This window comes from Aethalodelphis obliquidens, unplaced genomic scaffold, assembly GCF_003676395.1.
Source record: "Aethalodelphis obliquidens isolate GAN/ISIS:26980383/991018 unplaced genomic scaffold, ASM367639v1 scaffold2, whole genome shotgun sequence".
Lineage (NCBI taxonomy): Eukaryota > Metazoa > Chordata > Mammalia > Artiodactyla > Delphinidae > Aethalodelphis > Aethalodelphis obliquidens.
Genome location: NW_020837946.1, coordinates 8,886,659 through 8,905,880, shown reverse-complemented (window position 1 = coordinate 8,905,880; position 19,222 = coordinate 8,886,659). Strand labels below are relative to the sequence as shown.

Here is a 19,222-nt window from a genome sequence, read left to right as displayed (position 1 = left end):
TATTTTTATATAAGTCAAAGTAATAAAAATATTTTACTTGTGGTAAAGTTTGGAACAAGTGATGGGAAAGGCATGGAATGCTATGCCCCAGGCTGTTAACAATGACTTAGTGAAGAGTGTCCGGGTTACACCAGGTCCCTTCAGATCCTTCTTTTATCATTTCTTGGTAACATCAGAGGAAATAGAAATAATAGAGCCAACTGAACAAGACTTCAAGACTATATATATAAGTATATTCAATGCTCCCACAGCTTATGAGATAATACTGCTTCTATAAAACAATTAACTATGAAACTTAGAAATTTAAAAGTTGTTTTACAGAAATAAAAGTAAGCAAAATAATAAAATATTTAGGAATAAACGTAACAAATGTAACATAAGACTTATATGCCCAAACTGCAAAACACTGTAAGAAAAATTAAATATCGAAATAAATAGAAAATTACAGTTCATGGATTGGAGGACTCGGTATTTTTAAGATGGCAATTCTTCCCAAATTGATCTGCAGATTCAATGCAAAATCAAAATCCCAGCAGGCCTTTTCGCAGAAATTGAGAAGTTGATCTTAAAATTTGTGTGGAAATGCAAAGGACCCAGAATAGTGAAAATGATCTTAAAAAGGAAAAAGTTGTAAGACTTACAGTTCCTGATTTTAATACTTTTATAAAGCTACATTAATAAAGACAATTAAAGCACTGGCATAAAGATAGATCTAGAATCAATGGAACAGAATTGAGAGTGCAGAAATGAACACTGATGTTTTGGGTCAATTTATTTTCAACAGAAGTGCCAAGGCAACTCAAGGAGGAAAAGATCATCTCTTCAACAAATGGTGCTAGAACATTTGGATATCCACATGCAAAAAGATTAATTTATACCCTTACCTCACACCATTTGCAAAAATCAACTCAAAATGGATCAAAGACAAAATGTAAGAGCAGGGCCAGATTCAGGGCCATGCATCTTATTGAGATGCACAAGGCCTTGCACTTGGTTTACTGCTCTGCTTTCACTGTCCTGAAATTCTTAATGGTTTATAAACAAGGGTCCCCCTAATTTCTTTTTCCCTGGGTCCCACAAATTGTGTAGCTGGGTGTGTGTGAGAGTGAAAATGATAAAACTTGTTTTTAATTTTCATTTTTTTATTGAAGTATAGTTGATTTATAATGGTTCAGATGTACAGCAAAGTGATTCAGTTATATATATATATATATATATACATATACATATATGTTCTTTTTCAGATTCTTTTCCATTATAGGTTATTACAAGATATTGAATATAGTTCCCTTTGCTATACAGTAGGTCCTTTTTGTTTATCTACTTTATATATAGTAATGTATATCTGTTAATCCCAAACTCCAAATTTAGAAAATGATAAAACTTTTAGAAGAAAATATGGAAGAAAAATCTTTGTGACTTTGGGTTAGACAAAAAGGTAGTGGGAACACAAAAAGCATGATTCATAAAATAATATGTTGATAAATCAGAGCTCACAAAACTTAAATCTTTTGTGCTTCAAAAGACATCATTAAGAAAATAAAAGACTAATCCCAGTCTGGAAGAAAATATTAACCAATCATATTTGTAATGAACAACTGCACCTGGATATGTAAAGAATTCTTACAACTCAATAATTAGACAAACAGTCCAATTAAAAGATGGGCCAATGGTTTGAATAGATATTTCTCCATGGAGCCATATGGAAGGTAATAAACATGTGAAATGCTCAACATCATTAGCCATTAGGGAGAAAAGCAAATTAAAATCAAAACAAAATGCCAATGTATACCCACTGGATTGGCTATAATCAAAGACATAAAGGGTTAGCAAGATAGTGGAAAAACTAGAGCCCTTACATTCCTAGGGGTAGGAATGTAAAATGGTTCTTTGGAAGCACTGTAAAACAGTTTCTTAAAAAGCTAAAATAATGTTATCATATGACCCAATAATTCCACTCCTAGGTAGCTATGTAGAAATAAAAACATATGTCCACAAAAAGACTTGTGTGCAAATATTCATGGCAGCATTTTCCATAATAGCCAAAAGTGGAAACAATCCAAATGTCCATTACTAGTGAATGGATAAATAAAATGTGATAATTCTATTCAGCAATAAAAAGGAATGAAATACTAATACATGAGGCAACATGGATGAAACCTGAAGACATTATGCTCAGTGAAAAAGGTTAGTTGCAAAAGACCATATAATCTTTGCTTTCATCTATATGAAAGGTCCAGAAAAAGGAAATATACAGAGACAGGTAGTAGAGTAGTGGTTGCCTGGAGCTGGGGAATAGGAATCAACAGCAAATAGCCATGAGCAAACTTTCTGGGGTAATAAAAATGTTCTAAGTTTGGATTGTGTTCATGATTGCAGAACTCTGTACATTAACTAAAAATCATTGAATTGTAAACTTAAAACAGCCAAATTTTATGGTATATAAATTATAACTCATTAAAAATTTTTTTTATAAAAACAAAGGTAAGTGTGTTAGCTGAATAGACTCAGTTGAAGTAAGGTTAGTTAGAAGAACTGGAAAATGTGAAAAAATTAAGATATACTGCATAATCTGATGTTTCAACATTCTGCCAATGGAATTTCAGAAGAAGAGAAAGAATGAGAATGAGGACATGAAATAAAAAGAGGGAAAAACAATTCTCAGAATGGAAGCTAGAACTTTAGACTTAAAAGTCCCATCATTACAGAGAATGAATTTTTAAATCCCATACCTAGGATTTCACCATTCTAGTGAAAATCTAGAATATCGCAGATAACAAACAAATCATAAAGTTTCCAGAAAGTAAAAGCAATGGACATACAAGGAATGAAAACCTGATGGAAGCTGCAATTTTCATATGTGACACTGAACGCAGGAAGACAATGAAGGAAAATGTCCTAATTTTTAAGTGAAAAATAATTTTGAACCTTAATTCTAAACATACACAAGTACTCATGCATGTATGAAAGTAAAATGAAGATATTTTCAGACCACAAAGACTCAGAAAGTTTATGATGGGAATAGGAAGAGAGAGAAGAGAAATAATATCAAGTTTCAGTTTTTAGCTTGAGAAAAGATACCAAATAACTCCTGACATTGAGAGAATAATATACACCTGTTTGTTTATTAAAAATTCAACTGGGGCTTCCCTGGTGGTGCAGTGGTTGAGAGTCCGCCTGCCAATGCAGGGGACACGGGTTCGTGCCCCGGTACGGGAAGATCCCACATGCCGCGGAGTGGCTGGGCCCGTGAGCCATGGCCACTGAGCCTGCGTGTCCGGAGTCTGTGCTCCGCAACGGGAGAGGCCACAACAGTGAGAGGCCCGCGTACCGCAAAAAAAAAAAAAAAAAAGAATATGTGGAATACACTTATAATGGAATATTATTCAGACTTTTTTTGCTTGTCATTTTATTTTTTTTAATTTTTATTTTATATTGGAGTATAGTTGATTTACAATGTTGTGTTAGTTTTAGGTATACAGCAATGTGATTCAGTTATACATACACATGTATCTATTCTTCTTCAAATTCTTTTCCCATTTAGCTTATTATAGAATATTTAGCAGAATTCCCTGTGCTATACAGTAGATCCTTGTTGGTTATCTATTTTAAATACCGGAGTGTGTATATGTCAATCCCAAACTCCCAGTTTATCCCTCCCCCCACCTTGCCCCTTTGGTAACCATAAGTTTGTTTTCTAAGTCTGTGAGTGTGCTTCTGTTTTGTTAATAAGTTCATTTGTATCACATTTTTTAGATTCTGCATAAAGCAATATCATATTTGTTTTTCTCTGATTTACTTCACTTAGTATGATAATCTCCAGGTCCATCCATGTTGCTGCAAATGGCATTATTTCATTCTTATTAATGGCTGAGTAATATTCCATCATATATACGTACCACATCTTCTTAATCTATTTTTCTGTTGATGGACATTTAGGTAGCTTCCCTGTCCTGGCTATTGTAAATAGTGCTGCAGTGAACGTTGGGGTGCGTGTATCTTTTTGAATTATGGTTTTCGCAGGATAAATGCCCAGGAGTGGGATTGCTGGGTCATATGGTAGTTCTATTTTTAGTTTTTTAAGGAACCTCCATACTGTTCTCCATAGTGGCTATATCAATATACATTCCCACCAACAGTGCAAGAGGGTTCCCTTTTCTCCACACCCTCTCCATCATTTATTGTTTGTAGAGTTTTTGATGATGGTCGTTCTGACTGTCGTGAGGTGATACCTCATTGTAGTTTTGATTTGCATCTCTCTAATAATTACTAATGTTGAACAGATTTTCATCTTCTTGGCCATCTGTATGTTTTCTTTGGAGAAATGTCTACTTAGGTCTTCTGCCCATTTGTGGATTGGTTTGTTAGTTTTTGTAATATTCAGCTGCATGAGTTGTTTGTATATTTTGGAGATTAATTCTTTGTCCATTGATTCTTTTGCAAATACTTTTTCCCACTCTGACGGTTGTCTTTTCATCTTGTTTGTAGTTTTCTTTGCTTTGCAAAAGCTTTTACGTTTCATTAGGTCATATTTGTTTTTATTTCCATTAATCTAGAGGTGGATCAAAAAAGATCTTGCTGTGATTTATGTCAAAGAATGTTCTTCCTATGTTTTCCTCTAAAAGTTTTATAGTGTCCAGTCTTACATTAAGTTCTCTAATCCATTTTGAGTTTATTTTTGTGCATGGTGTTAGGGAGTGTTCTAATTTCATTCTTTTATATGTAGCTGTCCAGTTTTCCCAGCATCACTTATTGAAGAGACTGTCTTTTCTCCATAGTATATCCTTGCCTCCTTTGTCATAGGTTAGTTGACCACAGGTGTGTGGGTTTATCTCTGGGCTTTCTATTCTGTTCTATATTTCTGTTTTTGTGCCAGTACCATACTGTCTTGATTACTGTAGCTTTGTAGTATAGTCCGAAGTCAGGGAGTCTGATTCCTCCAGCTCCGTTTTTTTCCCTTCAAGTCTGCTTTGGCTATTCAGCATCTTTTGTGTCTCCATACAAATTTAAAAATTTTTTGTTCAGTTCTGAAAAAAATGCCATTCATAATTTGATAGGGATTTCATGAAAGTGTAGATTGCTTTGGGTAGTATACTCATTTTCACAATATTGATTCTTTCAATCCAATAGCATGGTATATCTCTCCATCTGTTTGTATCATCTTTAATTTCTTTCATCATTGTCTTATAGTTTTCTGCATACAGGTCTTTTGTCTCCCTAGGTAGGTTTATTCCTAGGTATTTTATTCTTTTTGTTGCAACAGTAAATGGGAGTGTTTCCTTAATTTCTCTTTCAGATTTTTCATCATTAGTGCATAGGAATGCAGGAGATTTCTGTGCATTAATTTTGTATCCTGCAACTTTACCAAATTCATTGATTAGCTCTAGTAATTTTCTGGTGGCATCTTTAGGATTCTCTATGTATAGTATCATGTCATCTAAAAACAGTGACAGTTTTACTTCTTCTTTTCCAATTTGGATTCCTATTATTTCTTTTTCTTCTCTGATTGCTGTGGCTAGGACTTCCAAAACTATGTTGAATAATAGTGGTGAGAGTGGACATCCTTATCTTCTTCCTGATCTTAGAGGAAATGCTTTCAGTTTTTCACCATTGAGAATGATGTTTGCTGTGGGTTTGTGTATATGGCCCTTATTATGTTGAGGTAGGTTCCCTCTATGCCCACTTTCTGGAGAGTTTTTATCATAAATGGGTGTTGAATTTTGTCAAGATGCTACCAGAAAACTACTAGAGTTAATCAATGAATTTGGTAAAGTAGCAGGATACAAAATTAATGCACAGAAATCTCTGGCCTTCCTATATACTAATGATGAAAAATCTGAAAGTGAAATCAAGAAAACACTCCCATTTACCATTGCAACAAAAAGAATAAAATATCTAGGAATAAACCTACCTAGGAGACAAAAGACCTGTATGCAGAAAATTATAAGACACTGATGAAAGAAATTAAAGATGATACAAATAGATGGAGAGATATACCATGTTCTTGGATTGGAAGAATCAACATTGTGAGAATGACTCTACTACCCAAAGCAATCTATAGATAAATGCAATCCCTATTAAACTACCACTGGCATTTTTCACAGAACTAGAACAAAAAATTTCGCAATTTGTATGGAAACACAAAAGACCCCAAATAGCCAAAGCAATCTTGAGAACGAAAAAAGGAGCTGGAGGAATCAGGCTCCCTGACTTCAGACTATACTACAAAGCTACAGTAATCAAGACAGTATGGTACTGGCACAAAAACAGAAAGATAGATCAATGGAACAGGATAGAAAGCCCAGAGATAAACCCACGCACATATGGACACCTTATGTTTGATAAAGGTGGCAGGAATGTACAGTGGAGAAAGGACAGCCTCTTCAATAAGTGGTGCTGGGAAAACTGGACAGGTACATGTAAAAGTATGAAATTAGATCACTCCCTAACACCATACACAAAAATAAGCTCAAAATGGATTAAAGACCTAAATGTAAGACCAGAAACTATCAAACTCTTAGAGGAAAACATAGGCAGAACACTCTATGACATAAATCACAGCAAGATCCTTTCTGACCCACCTCCTAGAGTAATGGAAATAAAAACAAAAATAAACAAGTGGGACCTAATGAAACTTCAAAGCTTTTGCACAGCAAAGGAAACCATAAACAAGACCAAAAGACAACCCTCAGAATGGGAGAAAATATTTGCAAATGAAGCAACTGACAAAGGATTAATCTCAAAATTTACAAGAAGCTCATGCAGCTCAATAACAAAAAACCAAACAACTCAATCCAAAAATGGGCAGAAGACCTAAATAGACATTTCTCCAAAGAAGATATACAGACTGCCAACAAACACATGAAAGAATGCTCAACATCATTAATCATTAGAGAAATGCAAATCAAAACTACAATGAGATATCATCTCACACCAGTCAGAATGGCCATCATCAAAAAATCTAGAAACAATAAATGCTGGCGAGGGTGTGGAGAAAAGGAACACTCTTGCACTGCTGGTGGGAATGTGAATTGGTTCAGCCACTATGGAGAACAGTATGGAGGTTCCTTAAAAAACTACAAATAGAACTACCATATGACCCAGCAATCCCACTACTGGGCATATACCCTGAGAAAACCAAAATTCAAAAAGAGTCATGTACCAAAATGTTCATTGCAGCTCTATTTACAATAGCCCGGAGATGGAAACAACCTAAGTGCCCATCATCGGATGAATGGATAAAGATGTGGCACATATATACAATGGAATATTACTCAGCCATAAAAAAGAATGAAACTGAGTTATTTGTAGTGAGGTGGATAGACCTAGAGACTGTCATACAGAGTGAAGTAAGTCAGAAAGAAAAAGACAAATACCGTATGCTAACACATATATATATATGGAATTTAAGAAAAAAAATGTCATGAAGAACCTAGGGGTAAGACAGCAATAAAGACACAGACCTACCGGAGAACGGACTTGAGGATATGGGGAGGGGGAAGGGTGAGCTGTGACAGGGCGAGAGAGAGTCATGGACATATACACACTAACAAACATAAGGTAGATAGCTAGTGGGAAGCAGCCGCATGGCACAGGGATATTGGCTCGGTGCTTTGTGACAGCCTGGAGGGGTGGGATAGGGAGGGTGGGAGGGAGGGAGATGCAAGAGGGAAGACATATGGGAACATATGTATATTTATAACTGATTCACTTTGTTATAAAGCAGAAACTAACACACCATTGTAAAGCAAGTATACCCCAATAAAGATGTTTAAAAAAAAAGGGTTTTCTGCATCTATTGAGATGATCATATGGTTTTTATTCTTCAATTTGTTATTATGGTGTATCACATTGATTGATTTGCGTATACTGAAGAATCCTTGCATCCCTCAGATAAATTCCACTTGATCATGGTGTATGATGCTTTTAATGTGTTGCTGGATTCTGTTTGCTAGTATTTTGTTGAGTATTTGTGCATCCATATTCATCAGTGATATTGGTCTGTAATTTTCTTTTTTTGTAGTATCTTTGTCTGGTTTTGGTATCAGGGTGATGGTGGCCTCATAGAATGAGTTTGGGAGTATTCCTTCCTCTGCAATTTTTTGGAGGAGTTTGAGAAGGATGGGTGTTAGCTGTTCTCTAAATGTTTGATAGAATTCACGTGTGAACCCATCTGCTCCTGGGGTTTTTTTGTTGGAAGATTTTTAATCACTGTTTCAATTTCATTAGTTGTGATTGGTCTGTTCATATTTTCTATTTCTTTGTGGTTCTGTCTTGGAAGGTTATACTTTTCTAAAATTTGTCCATTTCTTCCAGGTTGTCCATTTTATTGGCATAGAGTTCCTTGTAGTAGTCTCTTAGGATGCTTTCTATTTCTGTGGTGTCTGTTGTAACTTCTCCTTTTTCATTTCTAATTTAGTGTTTTGAGTCTTCTCCCTCTTCTTCTTGATGAGTCTGGCTAATGGTTTATCAATTTTGTTTATCTTCTCAAAGAACCAGCTTTTAGTTTTATTGTGATCTTTGCTATTGTTTTCTTTGTTTCTATTTCATTTATTTCTGCTCTGATCTTTATGATTTCTTTCCTTCGGCTAACTTTGGGGTTTTTTTGTTCTTTTTTCTCTAGTTCCTTTAGGTGTAAAGTTAGATTGCTTGAGATTTTTCTTGTTTCTTGAGGTAGGGTTGTATTGCTATAAACTTCCCTCTTAGAACTGCTTTTGCTGCATCCCATAGGTTTTGGGTCATCGTGTTTCATTGTCATTTGTCTCTAGGCATTTTTTGACTTCTTCAGTGATCTCTTGGTTATTTAGTAACATATTGTTTAGCCTCCATGTGTTTGTGTTTTTTTACATTTTTTCCCCTGTAATTGATTTTTAATCTCATAGCATTGTGGTCAGAAAAGATGCTTGATATGATTTCAATTTTCTTAAATTTACTGAGGCTTGATGTGACCCAAGATGTGATTTATCCTGGAGAATGCTCCATATGCACTTGAGAAGAAAGTGTAATCTGCTGTTTTTGGATGGAATGTCCTATGAATATCAACTAAATCTATCTGGTCTATTGTGTCATTTAAAGGTTGTGTTGCATTATTAATTTTGTTTGGATGATGTGTCTATTGATGTAAATGAGGTGTTAAAGTCCCCCACTATTATTGTGTTACTGATGACTTCCTCTTTTATGGGAGTTAGCAGTTGCCTTATGTATTGTGGTGCTCCTATGTTGGGTGCATATATATTTATAGTTGTTATATCTTCTTGAATTGATCCCTTGATCATTATGTAGTGTCCTTCCTTGTCTCTTGTAACATTCTTTTTTTAAGTCTATTTTATCTAATATGAGTATTGCTACTCCAGTTTTCTTTTGATTTCCATTTGCATGGAATATCTTTTTCCATCCACTCACTTTCAGTCTGAATGTGTCCCTAGGTCTGAAGTGGGTTTCTTGTAGACAGCATGTAGATGGGTCTTGTTTTTGTATCCATCCAACGAGCCTGTGTCTTTTGGTTGGAGCATTTAATCCATTCACGTTTAAGGTAATTATTGATATGTATGTTCCTATTACCATTTTCTTTATTGTTTTGGGTTTGTTTTTGTAGGTCCTTCTCTTCTCTTGTTTCCCACTAAGAGAATTTCCTTTAGCATTTGCTGTAGAGCTGGTTTGGTGCTGCTGAATTCTTTTAGCTTCTGCTTGTCTTTAAACTGTTGATTTCTCCATTGAATCTGAATGAGATCCTTGCTGGGTAAAGTAATCTTGGTTGTAGGTTCTTCCCTTTCATCACTTGAAATATATCATGCCACTCCCTTCTGGCCTGTAGAGTTTCTGCTGAGAAATCAGCTGTTAGCCTTATGGGAGTTCCCTTATACCTTTTTTTGTCATTTTTCCCTTGCTGATTTTGATAATTTTTTGTGGTCTTTTTTTTTTTTTTTTTTTGCCAATTTGATTACTATGTGTCTCAGCGTGTTTCTCCTAGGGTTTATCCTGTTAGGGACTCTCTGCACTTCCTGGACTTGGGTGGCTATTTCCTTTCCCATGTTAGGGAAGTTTTCAACTATAATCTCTTCAAATATTTTCTCTGGTCCTTTCTCTCTCTCTTCTCCTTCTGGGACCCCTATAATGCGAATGTTGTTGCATTTAATGTTGTCCCAGAGGTCTCTTAGGCGGTCTTCATTTCTTTTCATTCTTTTTTCTTTATTCTGTTCTGCAGCAGTGAATTCCACCATTCTATCTTCCAGGTTACTTATCTGTTCTTCTGCCTCAGTTATTTTGCTATGGATTCCTTCTAGTGTATTTTTCATTTCAGTTATTGTATTGTTCATCTCTGTTTGTTCTTTAATTCTTCTAGGTCTTTGTTAAACATTTCTTGCATCTTCTCGACTTTTGCCTCCATTCTTTTTCCTATGTCCTGGATCATCTTCACTATCATTACTCTGAATTGTTTTTCTGGAAGGTTGCCTATCTCCACTTCATTTAGTTGTTTTTCTGGGGTTTTATCTTGTTCCTTCATCTGGTACATAGTCCTCTGCCTTTTCATCTTGTCTATCTTTCTGTGAATGTGGTTTTTGTTCCACAGGCTGCAGGGTTGTTTTTTTTGCTTCTGCTGTCTGCCCTCTGGTGGATAGGCTGTGTAAGAGGCTTGTGCAAATTTCCTGATGGGAGGCACTAGTGGTGGATAGAGCTAGCTGTTGCTCTGCTGGACAGAGCTCAGTAAAACTTTAATCTGCTTGTATGCTGATTGGTAGGGCTGGGTTCCCTCCCTGTTGGTTGTTTGGTCTGAGGCAACCCAACACTGGAGCCTACAGGGGCTCTTTGGTGGGGCTAATGGCGGACTCTGGGAGGGCTCACACCAAGGAGTACTTCCCAGAACTTTTCCTGCCAGTGTACTTGTCCTCGTGGTGAGCCACAGCCACCCCCCGCCTCTGCAGGAGAACCTGCAACACTAGCAGGTAGGTCTGATTCAGTCTCCTATGGAGTCACTGCTCCTTCCCCTGTATCCTGATGCATACACTACCTTGTGTATGCCCTCCAAGTGTGGAGTCTGTCTTCCCCCCAGTCCTGTCAAAGTCCTGTAATCAAATCCTGCTAGCCTTCAAAGTCTGATTCTCTAGGGAATTCTTCCTCCCATTGCCAGACCCCCAGGTTGGGAAGCCTGACGTGGGGCTCAGAACCTTCAGTCCAGTGGGTGGACTTCTTTGGTATAAATGTTCTCTAGTCTGTGAGTCACTCACCCAGCAGTAATGGGGTTTGATTTTACTGTTTTTGCACCCCTCCTACCGTCTCATTGTGGCTTCTCCTTTGTCTTTGGATGTGGAGTATCTTTTTTGGTGAGTTCCAGTATCTTCCTGTTCATGATTGTCCAGCAGGTAGTTGTGATTCTGGTGCTCTCACCACTTACTGACCCTTGAGGTTTGTAGTTTTTTTCTTAGTCCTTCTTTTGTTTTATAAAACTCTGTGTGGTTTATTTTCTTTAACATGCAGCCTATTTAGCACCTACTGATTATAACTTATTGAGACTTCATTTATGGTCAAGATTATATCTGTATTGTATGCATTTAAAGGACATTGAGAGAAAATTTTCTCTCTTTTTAGGTCACAAGATTAAATAATAAATCTTTCTTGCTAATTTTTCCAGAGCCTGTATATTTTGATCATTTTTTGAATATGTGAAGAGTCAAACACTAGACGTGAATTGTTTCTCAATATTCATAAAACATTTGCCCCATTATTTCTTTTAATTTTGCTTTGAGATGAGTAATAAATACCCTTATTTTTTATTTTGTTTATATCTGAATACCATAACTTGCCTATCTTTGATTTTAACAAATTTTTTGTCACTTTGTCTTTCTTGTGTCTCTTATTGGATTCTATTTTTAATCCTGTGCCTTTTGAGACCATTATTTTTTCACTTTACATTTAGTGTTTTTAATAATGTATTTTTCATACATTTTTTTCTGTTATTAAATTCCTATTAGTTTCCTTGATTTTTTACTCTCTAAAGATGCAAGCTCTATTTCCTTTTTATATTATTTTTTAGTGTTTCATAAGGTTTTATTAGAGTCTGATTTCACTCAACCAGTGGTTATTTTCAAAATAATTTTTAATCTATGTTTCTGTATTTTTTAGTGGTGAATTTGAAATCATATTGTTCGAATTTCATGTTTATAAGAAATAATTTAATAAGAATTTTCCTTTACCACTAAGCTCAACACTGTTTATATAATTTGAAATTTTATATCAAAGTAGTTACTATTATATTATTTTGCAAAATAAAATTCTTCTCTTTCTAGAGTAATTTTCTGCATATACATTCTGTATATATTTTGTTAGATTCATACCTAAGTATTTAATATTTTTGGTGCTATTGTAAATGTTATTGTCTTAATGCATTTCAAATTTCTAATTTTCACATCTTCCTCATTACTGGATTACTTCCCTGTTTTTCCGAAATCCATCATATTGTATTTTCCTAAGAGTGGGTGTGTGCTGTTCAATATTATACATTGACAAAATAAATAAATAAACAAGCTAGAATCACACTAGATGACTTAGAGAATATTTTGCAAGGTATTAATGTGAAGACAAATTTGATGCAGAAGGCAATTTGTAATTCAAAGAAAATTATATAATATTATAATATAATATGATGAATAAACCCCCTGCAAGTTATGGGTAGGTTATAGAAATAGGTAGATGGATTTATATGCTTATGGAGAATTTAGGAAAGAATACATGCAAGGTGATTAAAATGGATTATGCAGGAGTGGGCACAGTGATGTGGATGGAAAGGAAAATAATGATTGCATAAAAATTTTAGAGCACATATAAACTGTATTTTTAAACCTTAAATATATGTATTGACATATGCATAAAGGAAATAAAGAAACTTTTAGGAAAACACTCAAAATGGATGTTTGTAAAGTAAAATTTCTCAACCCTACATGTCTGAAGTTGTCCTGATTCACTCTGTATTTTGAAGGGCTAGATCTGTTACTGATGAGATGTCTCAAGCTATTCTTGCCATCATTCCTCCACAAGTGACCAGTTTCTTAATTCTTTCTGGAATATTTTAAGCTCTTCTCTGTTTTTAGATGTTGGCATTTCATAGTGATATGTCTTGGTTTGGTTCTTTTAAAATTCATTTCTCTAAGTCCTTTTAACAAAATCCATGTCCTTCTACTCCCTGGTACATATCCCCTTAAATAATTCTCTTGATGTGGTCCTCCTCTGCATTTCCTTGCGCATCTTTCTTGACTCTAATTAGGTTGCTATTAGACCCCTAAATTAATCTTACTCTCCTATGTTGTCTTTCAAATTTATTCTTTTTTGTTCTTTTAATCTCTTCATTTAATTTTGTGGGAAATTTCCCCAACTTTATTTTACAACCATTTTAGTAAATCTTAGTAAATTTCCAAAAATCAATTTAAAAAAATATCTAATGCCACTATCTCTTTCTCTGATAGTTCTTTTTTCTTTGTAACCAGGGGTGCAATATGTATTCTCAAATCTCTCTAAAAATATTAGAGGTTTTGGAAGTTTCTCCTGTTTCCTACAATATCTCTGTTTCTCCTGGGGCAACTTTTTCTCTTATTTAATGTTGTTCTTTCTTTCCGATATTGGAGACTTTCTTCAAATGTCTGCTGACCTGTGGTTATCTGCTTCTACTTAAGAGGAAGCTCTGGAAATCAATCAACGTGACTCACTAAATTAAAGAATAAAGAAGGAAAACGATATGAATAGCTCAATAGATGTATTTGATAATATTTAACGTCTGTCCATGATAAAACTCTCAGCAAACTAGCAATAAACAGAAACTTCCTCAGTTGTGTGTGTGTGTGTGTGTGTATGACATCATACTTGATGGCGATACTAAATGCATTTTCTCTAACGTTGGAAACAAGGCAAGGGATTCCATTCTCACCATTTCTCCTCAACATTGTATTTAAACTCTTAACCAGTGCAACAAGAAAGAAAAAAGAGGGCTTCTCTGGTGGTGCAGTGGTTGAGAGTCCGCCTGCCAGTGTAGGGGACATGGGTTCGTGCCCCGGTCCGGGAAAATCCTACATGCCGCGGAGCGGCTGGGCCCGTGAGCCATGGCCGCTGGGCCTGCGCGTCTGGAGCCCGTGCTCCGCAACGGGAGAGGCCACAACGGTGAGAGGCCCGTGTATCGCAAAAAAAAAAAAAAAAAGAGTTTTATTTGCTGATGACATGATTGTTTTTTTCTATAAAATCCAAAGGAAATCTACAAATATATTACTAGAATACATGAATTTAGGAAGGTCATGAATACATGGTCAATGTTTCTGAAAATCAATTCTATGTTCATACAATTGTTAGAAATAATTTAAAAAGCAATATCATTTAAAGTAGCCCCCTCAAACAATAAAATAACTAAGAATAATTTTAATGAAAGAAGTGTATGACTTCTATACTGAAAGCTGTAAACACTTCTGGCAAGATTAAGGAAAAATAAATAAATGGATTAGAGCTCAATATTGTTAAGATGTCACTTTTCACCAAATTTATCAACAAATTCAATGCAAACCTTATAAAACTCTAAAACACTTCTCTTGTAGAAATCGACAAATCCAATTTAAAAAATATGTGGAAAAACAAAAGACCTAGAAAACCCAAGACAATATTTTCCTAATTGACTTCAAAACTTACTATAAGTTGTAGTATTCAAATCAATATACTATTGGCACAAGGATAGACAAACAGATAAATAGTACAGCATAGAAAATCTAGAAATAGATCCATGCCTATACTGTAAGTTACTTTTTGAATATTTTCATTAACTTGGGGAAGGCAAAGATTTCTTAAATAGTACACTGAAGTTATTAGCCACAGAAGAAAAAAATGATAGCTTAACCATGTCAAAAGACATGGTCAAGAAAATGAAAGGCAAACCACAGAATGGGAAAAAATATTCATAATGCATATATTAAACAAAACACTTGTTTCCATAATATATACAAACTCCTACACATCAGTAAATAATAAATGACAATCTAATAATATAAATGGGCCAAAGACTTGAAAAGACACTTCACAAAAGGAGATTATGAATTGCCAATAAGCATACAGAAGTGTGCTCAATATTATCAGTCATTAAAGAAATACGAATTAAAACTATATGGGGATATCACATTATACATTATAGACTAAAATGGGTCAAACATAGACTTTGAAATACAGTTTGACAGGTTCTAAAACGATTAAACATATTCCTACACAATGACCCAACAATTCCACTCCTAGTTATTTATACAAGAGAAATTAAAACATCTTGCCACTAAAAAACTTGTACAAGAAGAACAGCTTTATTCAAACTAGTCCCAAACTAGAATCCACCCAAGTGTCCATAAACAGGAAAATGAATAAACAGATTATGGTAGGTCCACACAATGGAATACCTTCAACAATAAAAAAGAACAAATTTCTGTTCATCCAACAACATGGATGATGAGCAAAAGAAGTCAGACACAAAGCACATGTGTTGTATTATTTTCATGTATATGGAATCCAGGAACAGGCAAAATTAACATATGGTGACAGAAAGGACAGTAATGTTTCCCTCTGAGAGGCTGCCTGGGCACAAGTGGTCAGGAGGCAAGTTGAGGGGTGAAGGGTGTGTTGTTCTGTTCTTCATTTGTCAAATAACACAACAGTTTTCAGCACCATGTCTCCCTTGTGATCTCCACTGCTTCTCCAGGTGCTGCAGGGTACACTGGTTGCTTCTCTGACCTCTGGGAGCATCCTCCAACTACAACAGTAATTAGTGATCCTCTGACCAGTTTTTGTCTTATAGATTTTGGTAGCAATCTCTCATCTGCTCATTGCCCCCTGACAATCTCCTTGTCATTGTGAATCCAATCCCTTCATTAGCATTTTAGTGGGGGGGGAGATAATAAAAGAAAAGACAAATGATCCTCTTCAATCTGCAGTCTTTAATCAGAAACTTCTTTATGCAGAATTCAACAAAATAATGTGTCATTTCTTTGATGGTTTTGGGTACTGGTAAGTGACAATAATTTTCTTCTGGTTTGACAAAGAATCCTAATGCCTTCATAACTCTTATGAATACAAAATATTGATTAAAACATTATCAGAGCAATAAAATAATCACCTAAGAACCAGAATTAAAGGCTGAGGTTTAAAATTACTATCACAGAAAATAGCAGCAATTTCTGAAATTCAGATGTCTAGAAAGATTCACTATATAAAACAATAACACAGAAAGATTTATATTAACACAAAGTAGAAGTCCCGGAAGAAATGACTGATAGTCTTGTGAATTTCTCAGTTTATCCGTATCATATTCTTAACCACATCTTATCATTTATGAACTAGTTTTATAATACAAGATGGTATTTCTCTTAACAGTTATAGATCAGAGGAGGGGACATCTTGTTTTATTTTCTCTTAGTTATTAATTAAGAAACATTTTTCAAGGTTAGATTTTTTATTCCATTGTTTTCATTCCTCTGTTTATTCCACCTTGATTTTGTACAAATTTAAAATTTTTTTAATTAAAAAATATACCAGATAAGGGGAGATATCTTTACAATGGTTTTAATTGGGACAGACTGGAATGGACTTTTTCAGTCCTGTGCTTCAGTCTTTCTTAACCTCCTCACTTTCTTCAATTATATCATTGTTTGTTGTTTCAATTCCATTTATTCTGGTCTCTACTGAAACCACTTATTTTATATATGTTGGTTCTTTACAACCTATCCTTTATATATAAAATGTTACAGCCTCCACAAGCATCTTGGAATATTGATGACCGTTTTCACATGGTATTCTTCCTCCCTAGGATATCCATAGGAAATCAGAACACAGACGACAGACTTATCCTTGAGACTGCATTCAGGCAATTCAAAAGATATAAAGTGGAGATTTCAACTGCAATAAAAAAGCCATTTCCTTTCTTTGAGGGTCTTCGTGACCGTGGGCTCATCACCAATAAAATGTATGAAGTAAGTGAGGTTTATTATATCACAATCTGGTAAACTAGCCCCATACTAAGTTATGCTTTGATAACCTGAACGCAGAAGTAAGGGCACAAGTAGCTAACTGAGGAGTGTCCTATGAGAAGAAGACCTTTTCAAGTATTTTTGCAATTGTTCAAGTATTGTGGTAAGGTAAAAAAGGAGAGGGAGAGTAGAAACAGGCATTACTGGAGACAGTCCTGCTTCTAACTGAAGGGATGGTGCTCATAGTGACCACTGGCATCAAGGTGAGTAGCACTGGAGACAGGCTGCATCGGAAGCAGGTGTGCTCCACAGATGTTTAATTCCTTGTAGGAATGCACACAGTAGAGCATAAACTAAGAATTAAAAGAATTTTAATGAATTGATGAATAATTTAAATGAGATGATTTAATGAAATAATAATTGACACAGCATTTCTTTTCAATGAACTTCAATTTAAATAGTTAGATCTGAGAACATTAAAACCCACAGGGAATTGATGTCCTGTTAGGACAAATTGGGGGGTATATGCTTGCTATTCTTTCTCCAATGGTTTTTTTTGGGGGGGGAATCTTTTTTTTTCCATTTATTTACTTATTTTATTTATGCTATTTCTCGACTCTTGGAATTTGGGTTAATTTTAGCAATAGGTGTTGCTGGAGCTACAGAGATGCAAGTCTTCTCCTTGCCCTACAAATATGCTTTCCCTGTGGTCAAGTTCACAAAAGGGGAAACTGTCACCTGCCTTCCTTGAGCCCTTCCAGGCCAAGTCAGTCTTGGTGAAGGGGCAGGAGTTGTCCAGTCAACAGAATAGCTGCTCATCACCTGCCAAGTCTCTTCCTAAAACATTTGACGAAGCTCTTAGAAGCCTACATATCCATTAACTTTGAACCCAAATTTATTCTTCAGAATTGCTCCTTCTTACATCTAATATAAATGAGGGTGGGGAGGTCAGATTCACAAATGGGGATTTCTAAGGAGAAAGGATTTACTATTCCACTTAGTAGCCATACAAATACACAGAAATTCTAAACCTTTATGTGAAAAGATACATATGTATGGAAATTGGAATACATTAACCATAAAATCTCTTTCTAGGGCTCTTCTGTAACGTGGAAGTCTGTATTTATATTTTCTCCATTCAATATTTTTTAGGACTGTCAAGATTCTTGTAGAAACCTGGTCCCTGTATCGAGAGTGGTTTACAATGTTCTCAGTCAGTTGGAGAAGACATTTGACTTGCCGCTTCTGGAAGCTGTGTTCAGTGAGGTCAACCGGCAGGAATATCCTGATTTAAATCACATTTATGAAAGCTTTGTAAAAGGTAATTAGCTTATTATCTACCTTTTGATGTTCAAGGCCAATTTTGTTCAACAAGTATATATTGAGCTTATACCACGAGCCATACATGGTGCTGGGTAGTGGGGATATAACAGTTAACAAAACACACACCATGAGCCTAATTGAAGCTCATGTTATAATGGCTACAGTACAACACCAACCTGGAGCTCTGCTTAACTAGGCATTTAGACTCACAGGACAACTCACAGGACAACCAGAGCCACAGTGGCATCCAATTTAGATAGAAGGACAAATGACAGGGCAGCGGTGGTCTACACAGCAGTCCACTGAGTTCACTACCACCCATCTCAAGCTTAGCTGTGGGTGCAGGATCTATCCTGGCTTGGCAACACCAGATCAATGGGAGTCAGTATCCCCAAAACTCCAGAATCATAACTTTTAGGGACCCCTAGAGGGACAAGCTGAGTTACAAGAATCACCGCATTGAAGGAAGACCTGAGAATAGTCCATAGATCCCAATCCACATGTAATTTACCAGTCACAGGTCATTTTAAGCCCTAAACCCAGGGTTGGCTTAGTAACACAGAAGAAAGGCCAGTTTCGCCAGATTTCCAGAGTAATGAGCAAGAAAGCTGACTCAATATCAAATCTGCCCTTGAAGGAAAACTGGTTTTTCACTTTTTCTCCTCAAATAATCACAAAAGCTCTTCTCTTCCAGGAACTGTTTTTGGTACTATACAAAACTAAATCTTGGGGCTTCCCTGGTGGCGCGGTGGTTGAGAGTCCGCCTGCCGATGCAGGGGACATGGGTTCGTCCCCCGGTCCGGGAGGATCCCACGTGCCGCGGAGCGGCTGGGCCCGTGAGCCATGGCCGCTGAGCCTGCGCGTCCGGAGCCTGTGCTCCGCAACGGGAGAGGCCACAACAGTGAGAGGCCCGCATACCAAAAAAA

The 19,222-nt window shown here is 35.9% G+C and overlaps 1 protein-coding gene across 5 annotated transcripts in view; it reads left to right on the top strand.

Moving 5' to 3' along the window:
• The window catches only part of SP100 (SP100 nuclear body protein), an 85,189-nt gene that overhangs the window by 17,439 nt on the left and 48,528 nt on the right, over positions 1-19,222 (top strand). For all 5 annotated transcript variants that reach the window (XM_027118844.1, XM_027118839.1, XM_027118829.1 and 2 more), the window contains exons 2-3: positions 16,814-16,976; positions 18,126-18,294. In XM_027118844.1, the coding sequence (XP_026974645.1) occupies positions 16,814-16,976; positions 18,126-18,294 (332 nt within the window). The remainder of the gene's footprint in view (positions 1-16,813; positions 16,977-18,125; positions 18,295-19,222) is intronic.